The sequence below is a fragment of the Nipponia nippon genome, unplaced genomic scaffold (genome assembly GCF_047370975.1).
Source record: "Nipponia nippon isolate SJK-2023a ecotype South Korea unplaced genomic scaffold, ASM4737097v1 scaffold_8, whole genome shotgun sequence".
NCBI classification, from domain to species: Eukaryota; Metazoa; Chordata; class Aves; order Pelecaniformes; family Threskiornithidae; genus Nipponia; species Nipponia nippon.
Window position 1 is genome coordinate 39,991,804 of NW_028262402.1, and position 22,843 is coordinate 40,014,646.

Consider the following 22,843-nt stretch of genomic DNA (forward strand, 5'->3'; position numbering starts at 1 on the left):
TTCCAAAGAGGGCCCACATTTTCCCTAGTCTTCCTTTTATCACCGACGTACCTATAGAAGCTTTTCGTGTTGCCCTTGACGTCCCGGACCAGATTTAATTCTATCAGGGCTTCAGCTTTCCTAACCCTGGCTGCTCGGACAGTTTCTCTGTATTCCTCCCAGGATACCTGTCCTTGCTTCCACCCTCTGTAGGCTTCCTTTTTCTGTTTGAGTTTGTCCAGGAGCTCCTTGTTCATCCATTCAGGTCTCCTGGTGTTTTTGCCTGACTTCCTTTTTGTTGGGATCCATTGCTCCTGAGCTTGGAGGAGGTGATCCTTGAATATTAACCATCTTTCTTGAGCCCCTCTTCCCTTCAGGGCTTTATCCCAAGGTACTCTACCAAGGAGATCCCTGAAGAAGCCAAAGTCTGCTCTTGTGAAGTCCAGGGTAGTGAGCTTGCTGTGCGCCCTCCTCCGTGCCCTAAGGATCTTGAACTCCACTATTTCATGGTCACTGCAGCCAAGACTGCTCTTGAGCTTCACATTCCCCACCAGCCCCTCCTTGTTAATGAGAACAAGGTCCAGCATAGCACCTCTCCTTATTGGCTCCTCTGTCACTTTGAAAAGGAAGTTACCATCAACGCATTCCAGGAACCTCCTGGATTGCTTATGCCCCGCTGTGTTGTCCGTCCAACAAATATCAGGGTGGTTGAAGTACCCCATGAGGACTAGGGCTTGTGAACGTGAGGCTGCTCCTATCTGTCTATATCTGCTCAGTCTTCCTAGTCAGGTGGCCTGTAGCAGACCCCCACTATAATGTCACCTGTCCCTGTCCTCCCTTTAATCCTGAGCCATAAGCTCTCAGTTGGCTTCTCATCCATCCCCAGGCAGAGGTCCATGCACTCCAGCTGGTCATTGACCTAGAGAGTCACAATCCTTCCTCGTCTCCCCTGTCTGTCCTTCCTAAAGAGCCTGTATCCTTCCATTCCAACACTCCAGTCATAGGAGTCATCCCACCATGTCTCCGTGATGCCAATAAGATCATGGCCCTGTAGGTGTGCACACGTCTCTAACCCCTCTTGTTTACTCCCCATGCTCCATGTGTTTGCATAGACGCATTCAAGATGGGCCCATGGTGAAGCTGGCTGGAGTGGCTGGAATTCCTTTGCGCTGCTCTTCAGGTGCTCTCCTGCTGACCTGTAATACTTCTCCAGGCTCTGGGCATCTGCTGCTGGCACTGGCATTAAACTGGTAGTGGGATGGGACTGAGGTTCCCCTCCTCCAGCAATTTTAGTTTAAAGCCCTCTTCACCAGCTTGGCAAGCCTATGACCAAAGATGCTCTTCCCTTCTCTGACAGATGGACCCCATCAGCCCCTAGCAGACCAGGTTTCTCAAAGTGAGTCCCATGGTCTAAGTAGCCACACTCCTGGCTGTGGCACCAGTCCTGTAACCATTTGTTGATTTGCCAGATTCAACTGCATTTTCAAGCATTAATATAATATTTGTGTGTTATTGCCAGCAATACAGACAATTTAACAAAGTCAGGGTTGTGATATCCTCATATGCAATTCTTGTAATGCTTTGGTGAAACATGTCATCCTATTTGGCTCTGCTTGTCACAGACTGAAAATCCTGATCATCCATTCAAAACATTATTTCTGTCCTTATCATTCTTGGATACTGGCCATATTTGATGTCATATTTGATTTTTAATGGGAACCTTCTCTGTGTGCCCAAAATTTACTAATATTCATAATGATATACCTCTGTGTAGCCTGCTGTCATACAAAGAATACATACACCTACCAACACACGCTCTAGGGAATATCTACCACCTAGGAAGCACTGAGTGTTTTAAATAGTCCAAAGTTATAAATCAATGTATTTCAAAGCTGCCACACTACCAGAAGAGACTAAATGCACCTGTGTACAGCTGGGAATAAAGACAATATGTATACAGTACATCTTGAAGACTTGACAGGCCCAGGTCTAAATAAACCAAGGGAACCTCATAACAGTTATTTTCTCTCATATAAGGTACAGATGCAAATGTTTGCAGACAAAGATCTGCTGTTTTTAGGGTTGGGATTGTGGAAGCTGTCTGAGGCCAGGGAGGAACAGGTTCTGCAAAACCTTTTGTGAGAGGGGAGGTTGGAGAAGTCTCCTTAAACTTGACACCACTCTGGGTAAAGTCAAGCCAATGCATAAATTGGCTGCCTGCAGGACCTGAATAGGCAAGAGGTCTGAAGTTTGCCCTTTGCTTTTACCACCGCTTTGCACTTCTCGGTCAATATGACTGTGGTGTGAAAAGGCTGTAAGCCCCTGCAGTCTGAGAAAGAGCATGTGTGAGGCAGTGCGTGCCTCCAGACCGAAAGGCCATTGAGTCTGGGGTCCCAAGTTATTTAAAATTCTTTTTTTCATACTGCTAGTGTTGTTTAAATGGCTCTGGGCAACATACTGGACTACAATCACCGACACTTGTGTATTTGTTTTGCTTTTGTCATTAATTCCTCAAAATGCATTAAACGATGTCTGGACAAGACCAAAGAGCCCTGGCCTGGGTATCCACACCTGCGATAACAATGACCCGCAGTGCTGATCTGCTACTTTACGCAGCAGCAGAGTTTTATTCACTCACATCACCTCTGCTCACTTCACGTCAGTTAAAAGGAGTACTAGGTGCAGTGACACAGATCTGCTGAGCCCGGACAGCTGAGTCTGTGGTACTGCAACCTGGGGAGCTGTCTTAGGCTCTCATCTGTGTGTTTTACTCTTGTACTTCAGGAGTCATTTCAGTAATGTCCAGATCCAAGCATCCCTGGCACTGAATGTCTCAGATTCATGGGGAACTTGAAGATCAGTTTCTCAACTTCATTAGTGATCACATCTCTCTTAAATCTGGAAAAAAATGTATGCCTGGTGATAAGATATAAGAAGCCTACCTTGGGGGGCAGGGGTCCGGGCTACAGGCTTTCAGCAGCTGTGGAGGACGGCGGCTGGTTACACACAGTGTCTCGTCTGCGGTCTCCCTGGTTTGTTTGTTCAGGCAGCTCACCACAGCCTCCTGGACACCTGCACACAACAATGTATGGTCACAACCAGCTTTCCATACGTGGAGGGGCAGCCGAGGGCAGAGACGGGCCTGGTGGGGCTAGCAGGGCTGCACTGGGGCTGCTGCATGTGGAGAAGCATAGCCTCACACCCAGGGCTGCCAACTCAAGGGGTGCAGCCCCGGCTGCAGAGAGCGAGGAGACTGCTTCCCGCACGTCGGTGAGGGGTTTGCTGTCCACATCCAAGCGCTTTGCCTGACAGTCTTTGAGGACTATGGTATGAATGTCTACCAAAGGGGGATGTTTCTTGGTAGAGCATACGTGAGCAAGTAGGGAAAATCACAATTCCTTTTCTCCCTTCTGTTGGGAAAAGCCTTCATCTGTAACTCCTCTAACTCAGACGCAGTCATACATTGCTTACTGCACCTTTCGTATCCTGGTTCCCAGCCAGCTGGGAGATGACCTGATCAATACACCACATGGGATGCTAGCTTTTACTTGCCCTTGCTTTCAGTCTCACTAGGTGTCTCGATTGCAGTGAAAAGTCCCTAGGTTCATTCACCACTTACCTTCCCTGGACAGAAAATTGTCCAGTGCTCTCTAGTGACTCATCCTTTCACTGAGTGCAATGAGGCTGTTTATTTGTCAGTCAAGCAGGCTAAGGTGTGAAGATGGCCTTGACTTTGGCACGCTATATTTTAAGCAACAATATGATTGCTATACATGCAAAAGTAAAGTAAAACAAGGCCAGACAATTCAGATGCTCTCAGTTATTCTTCTGCATCAACAGACCTGCACCTAAACTGAAGATGCAAACCTGCAGGGTGTATCCGAGAGCTGGGAGAGAAACAAGGGTAGCTGTTGGGACTAAAAGAGAAGCTGGAGGATTTGACAACTATGTTTTAACTCAGGAAATCCTTGGTGATACCAAGTTCCTTATGTACTCTTTGACATACCAGTTACTCCATCTCACTTTTCTTGTGAGTAAGGTGGGAATATTACAGTTGTTTTGGATCACAATGTTAGAAAGCTAGAAAATCAGGGATTGCAACACTACGTGCCATAGGAAAGAGTACTTAATGAGAGAGGATCTACTTCTTCCCCAGGGGGTCTGAGGATAATAATTGGTCTGAACTTCCTAAAGATCTAATCCACAGTGGTTCAAGCAAAGTGGAAGTATGCTTTTTACATTCATCCCTGCTTCCTGTGTTAGGAAAAGACTAGCTGAACTCACAACAATTGCATCATCTTCTCAAAAACAACAGTTTTCCAAAATATCTCACTATCTTTTGAAGACACTGACATTTAAAAAAAAATAGCATTGGAAGAGCTTGAACAGCTCCAACAGCAGTGTAACAGAACTGACAATACCTTTTGCCGTTTCTAATGCCAGAGCACATGTCATTAGGCAAACAATGACATCATATTATTCAACAGGACCAAAGTTCTGCACCTCATCGTAGTTCCTGTACTCCTGAAATTATTCATGGATTCATTCCCCTTATTCTCAGTACATGCTGAGGAGAGGCCCACAGCATAGTGGCATGTTGAACAATTTATTGGCTCCTATGTGTGCAAGCCTATTCAGGGCATGCCTATGAAACAAGGATAGTCAGTGTCTCCACTGTACTCAAGGTGCTGAAGAAAAGAAAGAAGTTTGACATCTTTGGACATAGACATCAACATTGAAATTACCAAAGTCCCTGAAGGTAGCCATCATTTTTGTGTGTTTCCTTCTTTACAAGGTGGCCCCATATTTTCGAGCCATTTTGCTACTCAAGTAATCTCCCAAAAGACTTAAAAAAATTGTAAAAAGGATAGCCCATTGAAAGAATAAAACAAATGGTAGTGATTTATTTCTAGGAAAGGAAACTGATGAAATTTATATACATAAACAATAGGTTCTCTACCCTGTCATGTTCAGTATCTTTCCATCACAATCATTCTTCTGTTGAGCATGTTATCATATTGTGTACAGCAGAGGCATATGGATTCCCCAGGACAGACTGCTCCTGGCTGCTGAACAGAGGTTGTTCTCCACCTGATGGGAAATGGCACTGTGTTCAAATTACTCTATTTTTCATTGATCACTTGTGCAGGCCTGAGAGCAAGACCAATCTGATGAAGCCAGGAGAGAAGGATTGCTAATCCAGAGGTATGGAAACCAGGAAAGTACCCTTCTTAACTCTGTGGAAAGAAACCATTGAGTCCTGCCACGTGCTGGTGATATCATTCTGTTTGCTAGGGATACAGCTCACTCACTATCTGTATGTGCTGGATGTTTTTCTTTTCAGATCAAAATTTTATAAACTAAGTGTACTTCCAGAACTTCAATTTCTCCTCTCTGAAGTGTGTCACTAATGAGCTCTTGACCAATGATTATCAACTACCTTAAAGTTTTTGCATTGTCTGTTTCTGTGGTGACTATCCAAAAGCGATTGACTGCGAAGTCTTGAATTCAGTCTTTTCTCCATTTCTCAGACTGATGGTTTTGTTTTATCAAATTCATATAGCCAAGCTCTGATACTACTGCTCTTCACTTTTCAGTATTCAACCTGCTCCAAACCTCCCAGTAAGTTCATTCCCCATGCTTATTCCTGTCACCTAAGTCATCTCTGATTGTATTTCCAATTATTTTAGTCTATCCTACCAGCATCCTACTCTGCTCATTATAATTTCTTTTCAGAGATTCTTACAACTTTTTACCTTTTAAAGGTACCCGTAGGACCAGTAATCTTTACTGACAACATGGGTATTGAAGAAAAAGGCTCCTGCCTGAATTTAACCAGTCTGTGGTTGCTAGACTATGTATCGACAGAAGTTTCTGGCTCTAATAGCTGTGCCAGCGACAAAAAAAAAAAAAAAAAAAAAAATCTGGCTTGCTCCAGCAGCAAACAAATGTGGTCAGAATCACCTTCTTCAGCTTCTCCTTGAATCTTGCACTGAATGTGTCTCAGCATATTGATAACATCTGTCCCTCTGTTTTTGATAGGTCAATGTGGCATACGCTTATAAGCTTTAAATCAAGGATGGATCACTGAACGTTTAGAGAATACAAAGACCTTTGATTATCCATCAGAAGTTCCATAGTACAGAGATAATTAAAAAAGTATATGAACTTCAGGAAGTTTATTTGCCAAGTAACCAAATTCTAAACATTATTTACTGCACAATATTACCAGAACAAAAACCTGTCTGCTTTAAAATTGCTTTCCCTGAAAAAAAGAAATCAGTTCTCAATAGGAAATCACAATATAAAAGGGTGTAAGGGTGGGACACAGATCTAGGCAGTTTAAGTTCACTTTAAAAATACCATCAAATGAGATTTTCTATGTTTATATCTGCCAGAATAGAATAATTGTTACATGATATTTGATGACAGCTCTGGGAAATGCAGCCACTAACAGCAGACCAAATGACTAACTAATTCCTTCTGGTTGCTACTTCTGGGAGGTGAAAGGTTACTTCTGCATCTATCCAGTTTCTTCTCTTGAGACTCCAAAAACAATAAAATCAGTTTGAATGGTCTTGCACCTATGGCTACAAAAATATCTGACTTAGCATCTGCTGATCTGGAAAATTTGGAGTTGACGTCAGACAAAAAGAAATCTTGGCTAACAATTTTTCCTGCAAATTGAAGGAGATTAAATTTATAAAGCAAAATGTCTCTATCATATCAGTCTCTGTGAGCTATATTTGAAAAATACACACATAATCACTACATTCAAAGAAATGACTTCAAAAGGATATTTCTAGAAGCTATTCAGGTTTCAGTATTCACAGTGTAAGTGTGACAAATTGTTACTGCTCACTAGTAGCCTCAATATATGACAGATACTCCTGTAAAGTCAGCGTTCGTCACCACTTAGCATACATTAGTGTCATATTTTTTATGTAGGAAACAAAGCAGTAGTGGCAGTGGTCTGACAACTCTTTGTGACCTGCTCTAAACACTGACTACTATCAGCAAGCTAGAAGTAAGTAGAAGTAAGCATAGAAAAGCTTTGCATTATTTTCTGCTAAGTGTGTTTTTTAAGTTTGTAGCTGATTACTGGTGAATCTGTACAGATCACACTATTAACCATTCATAAAGTGCTGAGTGGTTTCCAGTTCTACAGTATCTATTCTGTTTTTATCTATAGTAATCCTTTTTTAAATAGCGTGAAACTTGTAATGTAAAAAGACAGCAACTGGAGAAGTCTAAGTTTAATTTAAAAAATACTGGAGTGGACATATTTCTCAGAACTAGTTAGACAAAATGATGGGGAAAAAAAGGATACTGGAGAGCTGTGCATTAATACTCTATAACATGTAGAACCTGAGACCTTGATTAACTTTGAGAAACTCCAAGTGGCAAGCCTTCAGAAACTCCAAGTGGAGTTTTAGACAATCACACCATTAGTGCTTTTTTACCATGTTTTCTTTTGCACTGGGATTGGAGCTAATGTCACTTAGTGATAGGAGTTACGGAACCTGCTGAACACTTAGAATTTCAGTAATTTAGTGCATCTGCTATGGGAGGACAATTTACTTCCACATTTTTATACTTGTACAATACAAATCAAGAGATAAAAACTGAAAATGACCCATGATTCTTAGCCTATGTCACCAGACCACTTTAACATTCAGCTTTTTTGCATGAGTGCCTTTTGAGTGATCAGCTGACACAAGGAAACAGAAATATGTGATACATTGATCACTCTTGGTGACAGCCTGAGCATGGACCCTGAAAGTCCTGGGCTAAAATATGTTGCACATATAGGGTTTTTTTTCACTGTTTTCATCCATGCCTTTTCAAATATGGTAGGACTCAATGATCTTAAAGGTCTTTTCCAACCTAAATGATTCTATGATTGTAAATAGCTGTAGCAAAGCAGCATGTCCTTGGGTGTTAACTGCAAAACACACACTTGACAAGGGAAAGCAAATCCAGCACATAAACATTTTGCACTTACCTCCTCCACAGGACTCTGAACATTCCGTAAAGCCCTCGTATTCCCAGTCATAGAGCTCATCAAACTCCTGCAAGCTGCTATACAGCAGTTCAGTTTCCTCTGGGGTATATTCAGTTGCATCCCCACTGCAGGGACCACTGTAACAGGCTCGCTGAGACACAGGTTTGGGACCCTCACATTCATCGATGGGCAAGTCAGCCACAGACTGAGAGAAAGAGAGCAGCACTTGACATTTCACAAGCCGCACCTGGCTGCCCACTCCACAGGTGACACTACAGGTGGACCAAGCCTCAGGAATAAACCTGTGAGAGGAAAAGAACAAGGCAAGTTATGTCCACAAATAGCCACACAAGCAAAAGCAGTATAGTCCTGTCCAGGCCAAATTCTGTTTAATGAGAAACAAATGCTTCACCTCATCATAGGGCTGTTATGAAATACACATAAAAGCCATGACGTATTGTTGACAACTCAATGACAACAGCAGAAGGATTCTCAGGTACTAATATGGAGGGTCTCCTTATATCCAGGAAGAAAGCTGCATGCGTAGAGCACCTGTCTTTATCCTAAAACCTCTCAGTGTAAGGCATCCTGCAATCTCCCAATGTGCATAATGATGCCACTAGCTACTTTTTGCTAGTATTCAACCTAGATCACCTTTGCCTTAGTTGATATCACAATTATGTCATTCGTAAGTATTGAACAGGCTGCTGTTATCATCTAGTTGCAGTATTACAGGGAAAATAATTTCAGCCATTGTTTCTGTATTGCAGTAACCATTTTTAAGCCTTAATTTGAAGCCATAAAAAAGATAAAGAACCCACTATTTTTTTAGGTGCTTTCACTCCCCCCCCCCCCCGGCCTTTAATTTCCCTTCTCAACGAAAAACCAGTGTTCCATTTCTATTCTGGATTTCTCTGCCTGTTGCTCTTGTCTCACTGATTAGGAACCCTTACATGTTCCAAATTTTTGCCTCTGAAAGTCCATACATACTTTAATAAAAGCACCTTACAGCCATCATTACAACAAGTAAAACAGACTGAATTCAATTATATTTTTGTTTGTTTTCCTGAACAATGGAATAATTTCTCACTTTTCTGTGTTGTCACCACTTTTTCAACACCTTAAAAAAAAATCAGTACTGGAAATTGGCCTAGCATTTTACTCAAAGTAACATCAAGAAGAACATTCACATTCAACTCCATTCCACATCATTACCACCTTGTTTAAAAGTAACACACCTTGTTTGGCTGAGCTCATGTCCATCTATCATAGAAACATAGAACCGTTAAGGTTGGAAAGGACCTCTGAGATCATCGAGTCCAACCTGTTAACCTAACTGCCTGGTCTACCTCTAAACCATGTCCCTAAGCACCACATCCACACGTTTTTTGAATACTTTCAGGGACTGTGATTGTACCACTTCTCTGGGCAGTCTGTTCCAATGCCTGACCACTCTCTCTGTGAAGAAATTTTTCCTAATATGTAATCTAAATCTCCTCTGGCACAACTTGAGCCTGTTTCCTCTTGTCCTATAGTTTGTTACTTGGGAGAAGAGACCAACACCCACCTCACTACGACCTCTTTTCAGGTAGTTGTAGAGAGCAATAAGGTCTCCCCTCAGCCTCCTCTTCTCCAAACTAAATAACCCCAACTCCCTCAGCCGCTCCTAGTAAGACCTGTGCTCTGGACCCTTCACCAGCTTCGTTGCCCTTCTTTGGACATGCTCTAGCACCTCAATGTACTTCTTGTAGTGAGGGGCGGCCTCACCAGTGCCAAGTACAGGGGCACTATCACCTCCTTGGTCGTGTGGGCCACACTATTCCTGATACAAGCCAGGATGCCCATTGGCTCTCTTGGCCACCTGAGCACACTGCTGGCTCATGTTCAGGCGGCTGTCAGCCAACACCCCCAGGTCCTTTTCCGCTGGGCAGCTTTCCAGCCACTCTGCCCCAGGCCTGTAGCATTGCATAGGGGTCTTGTGATCCAAGTGCAGGACCCGGCACTTAGCCTTGTTGAATCTCATACAGTTGGCCTCGGCCCATTGATCCAGCCTGTCCAGATCCCTCTGTAGAGCCTTCCTACCCTCCAGCCAATCAACACTTCCAGCCAACTTGGTGTCATCTGCAAACTTACTGAAGGTGCACTCAATCCCCTCATCTACATTATCAATAAAGATATTAAACAGGACTGGCCCCAGTACTGAGCCCTGGGGAACACCACTCGCGACTGGTCGCCAACTGGATTTGACTCCATTCACCACCACTCTCTGGGCTCGGCTGTTTAGGCAGTTTTTAACCCAGTGGAGAGTGAAGTTATCCAAGCCATGAGCAGTCAGTTTCTCCAGAAGAATGCTGTGGGAGACAGTGTCAAAGGCCTTACTGAAGTCCAAGTAGACAACATCCACAGCCGTCCCCTCATCCACTAAGTGGGTCACCTTGTCATAGAAGGAGATCAGGCTGGTCAAGCAGGATCTTCCCTTCATGAACCCATGCTGGCTGGGCCTGATGCTAATTCCTAAATCTTTCTGGAAACAATGGTTCCAGGGTACTCTATGACCTGCATTACTTATGCTTAGATACCTGATGTTGGTGGTATTAAAGCACTGCAGTAATGAATCCAGGTTACAGGGTGATTCAGATAGCTTTTTCTGACTGTCTTGTCTTCTCTATTGGTCATTCTGCCAAACTTTCTGCCACAGGCAAATTCTAAGGCAGTGGTTGTAGATATACTTCAAAGGCTGGAACAGAAAAGCTAGTAGTTGGATCTGGCACTGATCCCTTAAGAATCCCACAGGAACAATCCCTATTGATAACACTATCCCATTAACAGTAAGCGTTTAGGACCTGTCAGCTCCTTCAAACTCAGCAAGTTGGGTTTTTTTACTGATATTTTTGAGTGCTAATCTGATGAACCAAAATCTTTTTGTGATAGGGTCAACTGCCTGACAGAAATTTAGGTCTTTCAGCACCTAATCATATGCATTAGCTGAATTGATCAAATAAATCAGAGTTTACAGGATGTATTTTTGACTAAAACATGGCTATCACTGACAGTATTCCTCTCTCTTTGGTCTTTATTTAGATAGGCCATACCAGACTTGGACAGCTTTGCCCAGGGCTGAAGGCAATACACATATCTGCCTCTTCCATAGGTTAGGGCTACTCAGGGCTATAGGAAACTCATTTCTCAGTTTGAGAATCCCATGAACAGTCTGATAGGAAGAAAAAGGATATTTAGTTTTGTGATCATCATCTTTGAAAGTATTTTTATGCACTTCTCTTTTTCATCCCCAGACTTTCTCTAGTTGACAAAAGGACTTTCCCTTCACTTAGGGTTAAAAAAAGAATCCAAACCCAAGAAAGGAACCTGGTGCCTCCCTCCCCCCCAGCATGTACGTACCAGGATCCCTGACTGGAACAGCATCGTCTCCTAGAGCAGAGAGTGTACATCTCTTTACCTACTCTTTGTGGGTGTTTATAACATCTTGTTATAAACCTGATATCCACTACTAGCACTGTACACAGGAAGTAATAGAAAGGAAAAAAATGGATTTTATATATTATTGGAACATGTGAAACTGTTTATAAAGCTGCTACAAAGACCACAAGATTTCTTTTTGGAGCAAAGCCTTTGAGAAACTAATGATGCAAAGTGATTCCATTTCCCTATTCTGTGACATTTTATCTTAAAAGATCAGTCTTGTTTCAAAGATGATAACCTTCATTTTGAAAGGATTATAGTCTTTAACAGTACAGGTGGGCCACTCATCTTGTTTTCTCTAAGACTGCAACTGCTACAATACTATTTTGATGTGGAAAATCCCCTGTCACAGATTAAACAGTCCATGTCAGCCACTGTGACTTAGATATTTTGATTAGTTTAAATGTATAGCTTCTTGACTTGACAAACTAAGAGGTAGAAATCCTAATCAGGTTATGAAAAAAGGGCACTGGTCTTCATAACAAGCTGTCTTCCTTACCTTTTTTAATGTTGTAAATTGTTGTGTAACTTTGCTTTGTTGAAGAGCTGCTGTATTCCAAACCAAAAGGGATGATATTTTGCCAGGTATTAAAATTACTCATTTAGAAAAAAAGAGATACTTCATATACTCAGAATATTTACATATGATGTATATCACACATACAAACACAGGAACAGAAGAGACAGAACACAAAGGGAAGTAAGAACATTATTAAAGCAGACTGGATCCTTTTTGAAAAGTGACTTCATCTATAAATGCCACATAGGTTAACGGTTGGACTCGATGATCTTAAGGGTCTTTTCCAACCTTAGTGATTCTATGATTCTATGATTCTATGATATTATATTATTTTAGCCTAGTCAGCAACTCATAATGAAAACACTGGAATACCTTCAGGAAATTATATTTTATTCAGCTTTCTAGGCCAAATTTCTACATTTTAAGTGATAAATTTGGAAGTGTAATTTAATTCTAATATAACTGTTGGCTGCTAAAGAGGGAATTGGTAGAATCAAAAGAGTTGAAAGCAGAAAAAAGGGGGGAAAAAACAAGAAGTCCCTGCAAACAAAATCTCCATATAGGACTTGTCAGTAGATACTGAAAATTTATGTAATGTGAATGTATAACACAAATATACAATGGTTCTGAATTTTCCACCATCGTAAACCCAGGAAATTACAAAGGCTTTCAAATATCTTTGTGTGGTCATTAATGATAAATGTTGGCAAATGGCGACCACAGAACACAAAAAGTATGTGAATAATAAGCACTCAGTTCCCTGGGTTTAAAGTTATTTGTTCTGCATATGGTGTACCTTCCACTGCACAGCATTGTGCTTTTCTATATGCTAACATCTGGGTCTTCTTTGAAAATGGAAGTAGTGGAATAGATTTACTGAGAAGTAGGTTTTTTAGAAAACAGGAAATGATGGAGGTGTTTCTGTTGTCATTGCATGTTGTTTAATTAAATCTCACCATAATAATAGTCCCTATAATAACAACCCTAATAAATAAGACAAAGGCAATAACTAGTTCTAGTAATGCTGCAGTAGTAGCTGACAGTCAGAACCCAATTGTGCTAATAGCTGTACAAATGAAAAATAAAAAAGTCCCTCTTGCCTCAAAGAGATTACATTATTTCATAGCTCTTAGCATACTTCTTAGTGATTAGCATGTTGCCATTCCATCAAAGATCATCTTTTATTCCTCTGCACAGCAGACACGACAATGCTTCTTCCCCAAAGGAAAAACACAGCAGTGTGTTCTGAGAGATCTGATGAATATTTTAAAGAGGAGCCTTTTGCTCCTGTTTTATAGAGATCACTATTAGGTGGAGAAGTGAAAACTGGAAGGAGGGAAAATCATGACTGTTATCATGCTTTGTTATGACTGACTTAACTGTGTCTGCTGCTACTCAACTGCTGGAGCGCTGACTACATTACAGCACCCAGCTGTGGGATGGCTGAAAGGTCCCTCTGCATGTCACCCCCCCAAACAGGCATCTCTGTGAGCAGCAGTGCTCTCAAGCTGGAAAAGGAAAAGGGTTGGAATGAAAGGTGGAAAAGCCTCCAAAGAAAACTGGGGGTTAAAAACTGACGGTGCTTGTACACAAATGCCTATACTTGTTTCCTTGACCTGTGGGTACTTTTATGGTGATGGACGAGCAACCTTTTCCCATTATACGAACACCCTTGCAAAACAGTAACTTCTGGATTTAAAAGAGGCGTTGTATTTTTCAGTGTTTTTTGCTAGCTGTTGAGGTTTCACAATTCGCACAAGACTGCGTTCAGCTGAAGGGACTATTGTTACACCATTTGCGATATGCACATTAGCCTACACTGGGCTGCATAATGTGTTCTAGGAACAGAGGAAAAGAAAATTAATGCCACTGACATTGATGGACTTCTGCAGGAATCATTCAGGCATGGTACTGAGCTCGTTTTGGCTTGTTGCTTTTGTAGTGTACTGCAATCACTGAAAATATATTTTAAGGACATTTTAATATGATAGCAAACCCAGCTTACTGTGTGTGTATGTAAAGCACTTAATACAAAATATTGGCCAAACTGTGAAATGCACAACAGTCCAGCCTTCAGGCTGCACATCCAATGGACCTGCAAGTACAAGTGAATTGCAGTTGTCCACAGAATTCCATCCACACATGAACACTGGGTAGATACCACTTGCCCAGCTGAATTTTGCAAGGACTATTTGCATTTGTAGATATTATTCACATTCACACATCAGAATGCCCCTTTCAGACAACAGTATGTCTAGTGTTTTAGAAATAAATTTCCTCTTTTTAAATTTTGTAAAGGGAATGTATTTAAAAATCCAGCTTTTGTAGACTAAAATGTGCTATGCAATGAACACTTGCATATAAAGGTAGCAAAAGTGATGTCAAAATTTAAGTTGAGAACAGCGGTGACAATGGCAGTACTTAGTCTTGGGATAATGACATTTTTTCCTTCAAACTCTGGGCACAGCTAAGGACTACTGTATATTCCCCTTCTTATAGCAACATATACGTAACTGGGGAAGTCAGAAGAAGAGAATCACAGACTCAATGCTCAGTACTGGGAGACCTTCCACAGGAGACCATAGTGGGCTCAGGGTGAGACCCATGGAGAGCGCTGCCAAGTTTTGTGAAGATCTCCAGAACATTTGATGTACATAGCCACAGCCTCTTCTGTCTAGGACTTGGGTTCCTAGAATGTGTGTTATGAAGGAAAAAAACTGCATGTATACAGACTGATGTCCTTTGAGCTATGGAGCAAAATATCTTATTTTCTTCACTGTTACTTAATTACATACTGCTCTTAATTTTTATTGCCTAATGCTTTTTTTTTTTAATCCATCGTTGGGTAAATCCATGGTTTTGAGAACTGCACATGCCAGTAAGACTGAGTGTTCAAAGGCACAGACACACATCCATTAAGGTATCTAAAATCAGATACTACTGGTGAAATAAAATGTTCAGTGGCTTGTTCAAAGGCTTAGAAATTTTCTGTGATAGAACTAGGAACTGAGCTCAGACTTCCAGACTCCTTGTCTTGAGCTGAAATGCAAACCTTTTTCTCCAGAGGAGGCCACCTTTCCATAGGTTTTAAGGTGTGGAAAACACCACAGGATGCTCACACATAGCACTGTGTAGCTGCTGGTGCCATTGTTCAGAGAAGTGAAACAGAGGTCATGACCAGCTGTCAATAAAATCTTAGGGCCCCATCTGTAAGAGTAATGGCACCAGAACCAGCTGGATAGGTCCAATTCCAATCTGAGTGATTACAATCTGTCCCTCTATAGTTTCTCTTCAGTTTAGTTTGAATATGATCTTTTCCTTCAGCTTTGTGTCAAATCATTCTATTCTGTTGGTGCTCTCCATAAATTCACTGCTGCCTTTCTCCCCAGGGAAAGATAACTGCTTCTGCCCTGTATAGATATTACACATAAATCCTAATTAGTGGTGACTGTCTAAAGGGACTCCTTAAATGAATAGATAGAAATCATTACCTAATGTTAGGCTGCTGCGCTGCTGATCTTCCCTGTGACCAACTACATATATAGTTTAATTTTTTTTGCCATTAGATCTTAATATGGAGAAGTTTCCCTAAACTTCCTTCTTCCTCTTCCCTGCATGACACTGAAGTGGACAAGCAATGGCCTAGCAGTTAGTATCTGTGTATTTCCTCACTACTTTTTTTGGCAATCCAATAATCATAACATGCTTTGTTTTTAAAGTAAAACATTTGTAGGAAGTTTTAAAATTTCTCATTTACCCGTGAATCAGGTACAAACATAATGATTGAAACTATTTAACAGGGAAAACCAAAATAAAATAGCTTACATGTTTTGGAAACATAAATACCTACTGAAAAGTAAGAAAGAGATATTGGGTGACTCTGCCACACTGGCCTCTCTGTCCATATCCAGTTCCCTGAGGGCTTTGTCCCCACTACTGATGCATGTCAGGAATTTCCTTTTGTTTTTTACTTAACTGGTCCCATCACTACCATGGTGCCATCTGGCATCCAGATATTATTGCTTGCCCTCTTTCTGCCCCGTCTTCTTTTTATGGCTAGCACCAGGGTTATTTATGGCAGTATGTTAAAAGCTGGGTATGGTGTTAACATACAAAAGCATTTTTCAAGAGTTAGAGACAGAAATCTTTTAAACAACCCCTCCACCACCCATAAAACCTATCTCATTATACATAGAAAAACCCATGCTTTTTTAATCATGTGTGCTGCTCTTTCTGACTCTGGCTGTCATGCTGTGCTGGTGTAATGAGCTCCAGTAAAAGAGGTCAAACAGAAAGATACTGTGGCTTCTCCCTCAGATAACATATTTCTAAGGCCTGGTGAATGGTCACTTCAGAGTTGGACAGCAACAGGAGAACAATATATACAACAACGTAGGACAGCAAGGACTTCTCACCTTAAACCTTTGTCCTAACAAAGATTACAATACTTTCTTACCAACCTGGAGTATTTCATAGTAGTTCTGTCAGAAATTAATATTTAATTGACCCCATGTAGGTGTGCAGCAGGTTAGACAACACAAACATAACTATCCCCTCTAGCCTTCAAGTGGCTGACCTGGTTATGATTAATTCTTTGGGAGGCAGAACTGATGAAGATGGATTTAACATGGATTTATATTTGAAGGCTGAGTGCCCAAGTGGATTCTCCGGTATCTTTTAAGGTCTGAACTCCTTTAGAAACCTTTCCTTCAGCTGGGGAATTGTAGGGTGTCAGTTTTCTACCTAGTTATTTAGTTCAGTGAAACAAGTGGAAAATACTACCACTGAATTTCCTGGTGAATGTCAACCAAATTTGACAGGGGGGTAAAATTCTCTGTGACAACTTTATACCTCTGTCAAATTCAGTTAATAGGAACAAATTCAGACATTACTGAGAGAAGAGGAAGGCAACTGACAGATAGACATATACAGATAAAATTAAACTGTAAGATTTGCTTCCTTCAGAAATTCCTGAAGAAATAAATAACGGAAGCACTACACGCAGATGGAATACAAATGAGGCGTTTGCTGCTCTAGCAGCACATGTTAGAGATCACAAATTACAGGTGGAAGGACAACATAAAAAAAAAATGAAAAAGTGTAACTTTATAACTTGTAGTATGCAATTTCATAACAAAAATTGTATTCAACAGAAAGTCACAAAAGTCACAAGTCAGCAATACAGAGTCACAAATATGCTAACTCAGTGCATAGAAGAAATCTGCTGAAAATTTTCAGCTTTAGCTTAAACTTCCAATCAAAAATAAAGTTTCAGAAGGACAATAGAGTTGCTTATAGATGAGGTTTGCTTTCTCTGCCTGAAGAATGATAAGGAAGAAAGGGTGACAGTGGTAGGGAAAGAATGGTCTGCTGGCTACAAAGAACAACCCTGTCTGTAGAGGAAAATGGAGGCAATGACTTGGTGGCATAAGAAAGGTCAGGAAGAGCCTCAGGTGTGCAGAAAAAGAATGAGTCCTTACTGACATCTACCCAAGTGCAGTCATGAAACTGGTAATTATTGCCCCAATACAAAGCAAGTAGGAAAATCACATCAGTATATTTTGTCTGAAGAAACTTCCATTACTCCAACTTCAAGCAAACATGCTGATGAGCACACAATGCTGCCTTTTCAGCACCTAGCTCACCATGCCACTGGAGGCCTTCAGCTGTTCCTCCTGCTCTACAGCTGCTCCCCTTCCACTCCATGGTGCCTCTCCTCTGCCCATCATTCCCTCCCTGCTGAGTGGAAGAGTGGGGTCTCAAAGGAAGCCCATCCTGACTGCCCAGCTCAACTCTCACCCTCAAACCCTGCTCAGCCAGCTCCGCTCTACTGAATCAGAGAAAAAAAATGGCTTCCTCAGAGGAGGGGAAGCAAGCAATTAAAATTGTTTTTTACAACCCCTGGTATGTTTTCGGAAAATATTTACAGCAAAGTAACACACTACAACACACTTAGGCGTAAGACAGTAAGAAATTGATGGTCATATTCTAGTTACTCAAATTCACAGTCAGCAAAATAGCTGGCCACATTACACGCTGTCTTACAGCAGCTAGTGCTTGGTCCAACATTTAAAAACTCTTGACCATTCTGACTATCAAACTAGCATGCACCTACACTCTGAACTGATCATCCATCAGCCAAAACATATGGGTGACAGCCCGACATCTGTCAGCATGGTAGGTCATGCATAGCTGCAGAAACATAGGCCAAAAGGTGCATTATCATGTAATACACCTAGCTTTTCAACTAGCTGGTGTATTTGAAATCCCTACACAGCTGAACGAGGACAAGTGATGCTATAAAACTGGCATTGAAGTTGATCGTTGATTGTATCTTGGTGAATTCTGAATGGTTTGTCTCCTTTTTTATGTCTTTACATACAGTTTTTCAATCTAATAACCAAGACCTAAAATGAATAACTGTTTAAAGTTAGACATTAACAAAAACCACTATTAATAGTGAGGCACCCAAACCAATTTTATGTGGAAGTTTACCGCTCAAGGTCACTGTCAACAGATTAGTTATTCTGGAACAATATGCAGATGGCTGTTACGGTTTACAGACAGGGATTGCACGGATGGCCCTTTCAGCACAAATTTTCTAAGTTTTTATTTGGTCTTTCTGTCTCATGCATTATCACTAAAAATCATTCCAAACTAAACACAAGGCATGGATATCTCCAAGATTTAGGAAAGTTTGCATAAAGATCCTGACTTTGTGCCCTTTATTTTAGCTGTTAGTCATCACATATAAAAACCTATACTTGAATTTAATTTAACGTCATGTTGATTTCTCATCAGCCTAAAATAAAGATTATACATGCTCCCAGAGCTGTGTTTTGCAGGGAAAAAAAAAATATACAAAATGTCACCCCGTGGCAGAATGAACCTAGTCTGTACTGTGCCCCACTGTATTGCTATGTTAGTATCCCACTGGTATCATGGAAGTGTTACATGAGATGGGGTAAAAGGATTAGGATGTCTTTGCAGAACAGGGCCTTTATTGCAGCAGAGCAGTGAAACTATAAAGTAAGGCGGCATCATAGCTGCTCTTAAAACATTTTAAAGTTCTTAAACTCCTTTCATTTTATATCTCTCAAGGTCCGTTTTAATATCACCAGTAATATACCCATCAGGTTTTCCAGAATATTTTATGGAAATACACATCATGATAAAAAAAAAGCTTCTTCACCTTTCCCTGCAGGTTATGCCTCTTTTTCACAACCCCCTTCTTGTTAATATTTAAAGCTACACATACTTATATATATATATTACTATAGTCTTTTTCTACAGTACTGTCGACATTGTTCACAAAATTTATCTAAAAAATTTATTAGTGTAACAAACTGTTCCAGATATGACCACATAACAGTATGATGCCTTTTGATAAACTTCCTGATAATACACCTTTTATTCTGCATGCTTCCAGGGGTTATTTACAGTTTGATAAATGCACATTTTAACTAAGTGGTTTCATATAGTCACAAGAAAAGTCACAAGAAAACAAACTGCACTTTACAAATGAAAAATGAGTACATTTGCAAATATTGAATTTTCTAGACTTTGATGCTGAATGAATCAACCTACAAAGTCTACGAAACTCTGGCAACAATTAAACATCTCATTATATTACATGCGATAGCTGCTACTAATATCTATATACACATATGACTATGTGTGTTTGTATATGTGTGTATAAATGTGTGTGTATACATGCATGTGTGTATATGTATGTATTTATGTATACATATGGCAACTGGATTAAAATAATTTTTATTTTGAGGGCTTTATTATGTACATCTCTAGCTCTTTTTCACTGTTCCAGTTTCAAATTACTTCAATTCAGATTAACCATGTCAAAACTGCAATTATATTGCATAATGAACAATGTTTTTTAGTCCAATACACAGCTGCAGTTGCAATAAAAAATGCCATGTGCTGATTAAAGCTGTGTACAGAGATTACAATTATAGGATGAGTTTATCACAGTTCCAGAATAAAAAATTCAAACCATAATCATAACAATATTTTTAATTTCTCAGCCTCATTGCTAACATTTTATATGGTACGCCAGTTTTACTGCAGCTTCCATTTCATTGGAATTTTATTGGGCTAAGGAAGATTAATTATCCATAAATGACAATAAAACTCAATTCTGAATGAAATTCTGAGAGTTTTTTTAAACCACTTAATTTTTCTAACTTCTTCGGCAGTCCTGCTGTTAATGAAATGGAGCACATGCAGAAACTGCTAAACTGTTTTTTCAATAGCACTGTGTGAATCATAGAATGATTCAGAGCTATTAGTTACTTCACCTCTGCTTATCACAGGTCATTGCATTTCATTTAAATGTTCCTGTATTGAGTCTAGTAACTTGAATTTGACTGAAGCTTGAAGAATCTTGCTACACCAGGTCAGATTCATACAGTCAGATTTTCTTATTGATATATTGATAAGGCAGGTATCAACCCTAAGTGAAAGTGTTCTTTTCCAGCTTTTTATTGTAATATTTTTTCCTTCAGCATTACCCTCCACCTCTTTCTAACTCAATGGTAATTTTTTCACAAAATGGAAGTCAAACGAATAGGAAAAAGAAAAAGTTACAGTTAAGGGATATAATGAGTTAATTTTATGTATTTAGGAGGCAGATGTACAGTTTCCATCATTTCAGGCAGCCCTAATGCAAGGGGGCTGTCAATGTAAGTACATAGGCCAACCTGCCATCCAAAAGGGTCTGCAGCAGGAGGAAGAGCTACTAATGGGGTACAAGGTGCTGACTAAGATCCATCTTGCAAACGTGGCTGGGCAAAGACCATGAAGAAGCTGGAAGAGCAGGGAGAGGAAAAGCCCTGAAATGATGAGGTGAGTGATGATAAGGCAATCCAAACCACAGGGCTGAGGTTTCTAGTTTATTTTCTGCTAAAGTTAATTAATCTTATTTGCTGCTACTACACTGTTCCTGAGGGGAGAGGCAAGGGGGAATCATCACTGTATTTTACCTCTTACTTCACAGGGGTATTGTGAGAATAAATAATTGTGCTGAGCTGCGGAGATACAGTGGTAGTGGGGAACATATAACTACACAGGTAGACAAACTCTCACTATAATATTATTGTAAAGGACCTTAAATAAAACATTTCTTCAAATTAAATCTACATTTGCCTTCTTGAATTCTGTCTCTTCATACCTAAGTGTGACACAGCCTTAAGCCCATTTATTTCCACAGGGTTGGGTTTAGCCTTTGCACTCTAATGAAAGCCAAATACAATTTCAAGAGACTGTGTTAGTTCAGCGCAGGGCCCAGATCCCCACATCATGAGAACATATTGTAAGCAAATTTTTAAGACTTACGATGGTTCTTCAGATACCACTGCTCCTTCCTCCAGCTCTTGAGCCTGCTTATACCATGGCAACTTTGCTTCCACGGGAAGTTTCTCTATGGAACAAAAACGCAAGCGTGTGAAAATAGGAAGCATGCAGTAATGCTGCTATGTGTGCCAGCCTCCCCTCTCTTGCCGAGCATGCCTGTGATGCACATGTGTCTTCACCCACATGGAGGCTGAGCATGAAGAAAGAGACAGAAAGGAGAGCAGGAGAGAGAGAAACTCCTTTGTCACCTGGACTATAGTGCTTATAAGGTTATATGGCCAGATAGCTTGCTGGTGCAGCTAGACGGGCTATGGAGTTCTAAAGTCAGAAAGGTAAGTTAAGTCACTTTTCAGACTATGCGACTGGGCTGTAAAAGTAGACACTTTGGAAAGTATTTTTTGGAGAGAGCCTTGAAAGTGTAACAGGCCTCCACTGACAGTGCAAAGGCAAAATGTATAAAATCTCTCTGTTTACCCTTAAATTTTAGAACTTCACAAGACACATTAAGCATGTTTTTGATAGATTGCAAAAAGGAAGAAACCCCTGATTTGATGAGCGATACCACAGGAAAACAGAGAAACCGTAATAAAATGGCCCAGTTATACTTTTCAACTTTAAGTTTATCAGTTCATCAGCTATGTGGATTTAAAAAAATGAGCTCAATACTTTTTCTGTCATTTCTGATGGAAAACAGTAGAACTGCTTTTCTTCCCCTCCAGGATGTGCGCACAGCATAATGAGCTGCTCTGCTCTGGGGAGCGCAGGGCCATGCCGCTTCGCGAGCCAAACTCTGCTTTCATGCAGTGTCAAAAGTGGAGTATTTTAGCTGAAGGTGGCGGAGCTGTTTTAGCTCTACAGGGGTATAAAGCAAGAGTAAATTTAGTGCTATAATTTGAGAAGGAGTTCTGCATTTCAACAAAACATTCTGGGCTAGGATCAGGGAAAAAACCACAAATAAAAGGGAGTGAGACTCAGACCACTGAGGAGAACCAGGGCCAGACCTGTTTGCCACTCACAAATCACCTAAGCCTTTCAGGTTTACATAATGCATGGATTTGTTCTCACTAATGGGAGCAGATTAATGTCATTCAGATTAGTCGGGAATTTTCTGTGACTCTTGTGCACAACAGTGAACGTTTCATATACACACACACAATTTCCCATCAGTTGTATCAGAGAGGAACAACAACTTACAACTTGATTTCACAGCTACTGCAAGTTTAGTCAAGCAAATTTCCTTGCAGCAAGTTATTAACTGAGGAAAAAATGGATGGTAATAGAGTTACTATGCCTCTCTCAGAAATAGCTTGCCAAGCTCTTACTCTAACATATTTATTAGTGCCATTTAAGGATGAATATTTGCCAGCACAGCTCTTAGTTTAATCTATATTTTACTGCATGTGTTATCCAAAATATGCAGGAGATATTTCTATTTATATGTTCTGCAGCTTATTTTATGGGTTTTGGAAAGCCAGATCTTACTTCTGTGT

General features: G+C 40.6%; 1 protein-coding gene across 2 annotated transcripts in view; it reads right to left on the reverse strand.

Moving 5' to 3' along the window:
• The window catches only part of ADAMTSL1 (ADAMTS like 1), a 198,882-nt gene that overhangs the window by 75,903 nt on the left and 100,136 nt on the right, over positions 1–22,843 (reverse strand). For both annotated transcript variants that reach the window (XM_087742441.1, XM_087742442.1), the window contains 3 exons: positions 21,336–21,420; positions 7,985–8,286; positions 2,922–3,051 (listed from right to left, as the gene is read on the reverse strand). In XM_087742441.1, coding sequence (XP_087598567.1) covers positions 2,922–3,051; positions 7,985–8,286; positions 21,336–21,420 — 517 coding nt within the window. The remainder of the gene's footprint in view (positions 1–2,921; positions 3,052–7,984; positions 8,287–21,335; positions 21,421–22,843) is intronic.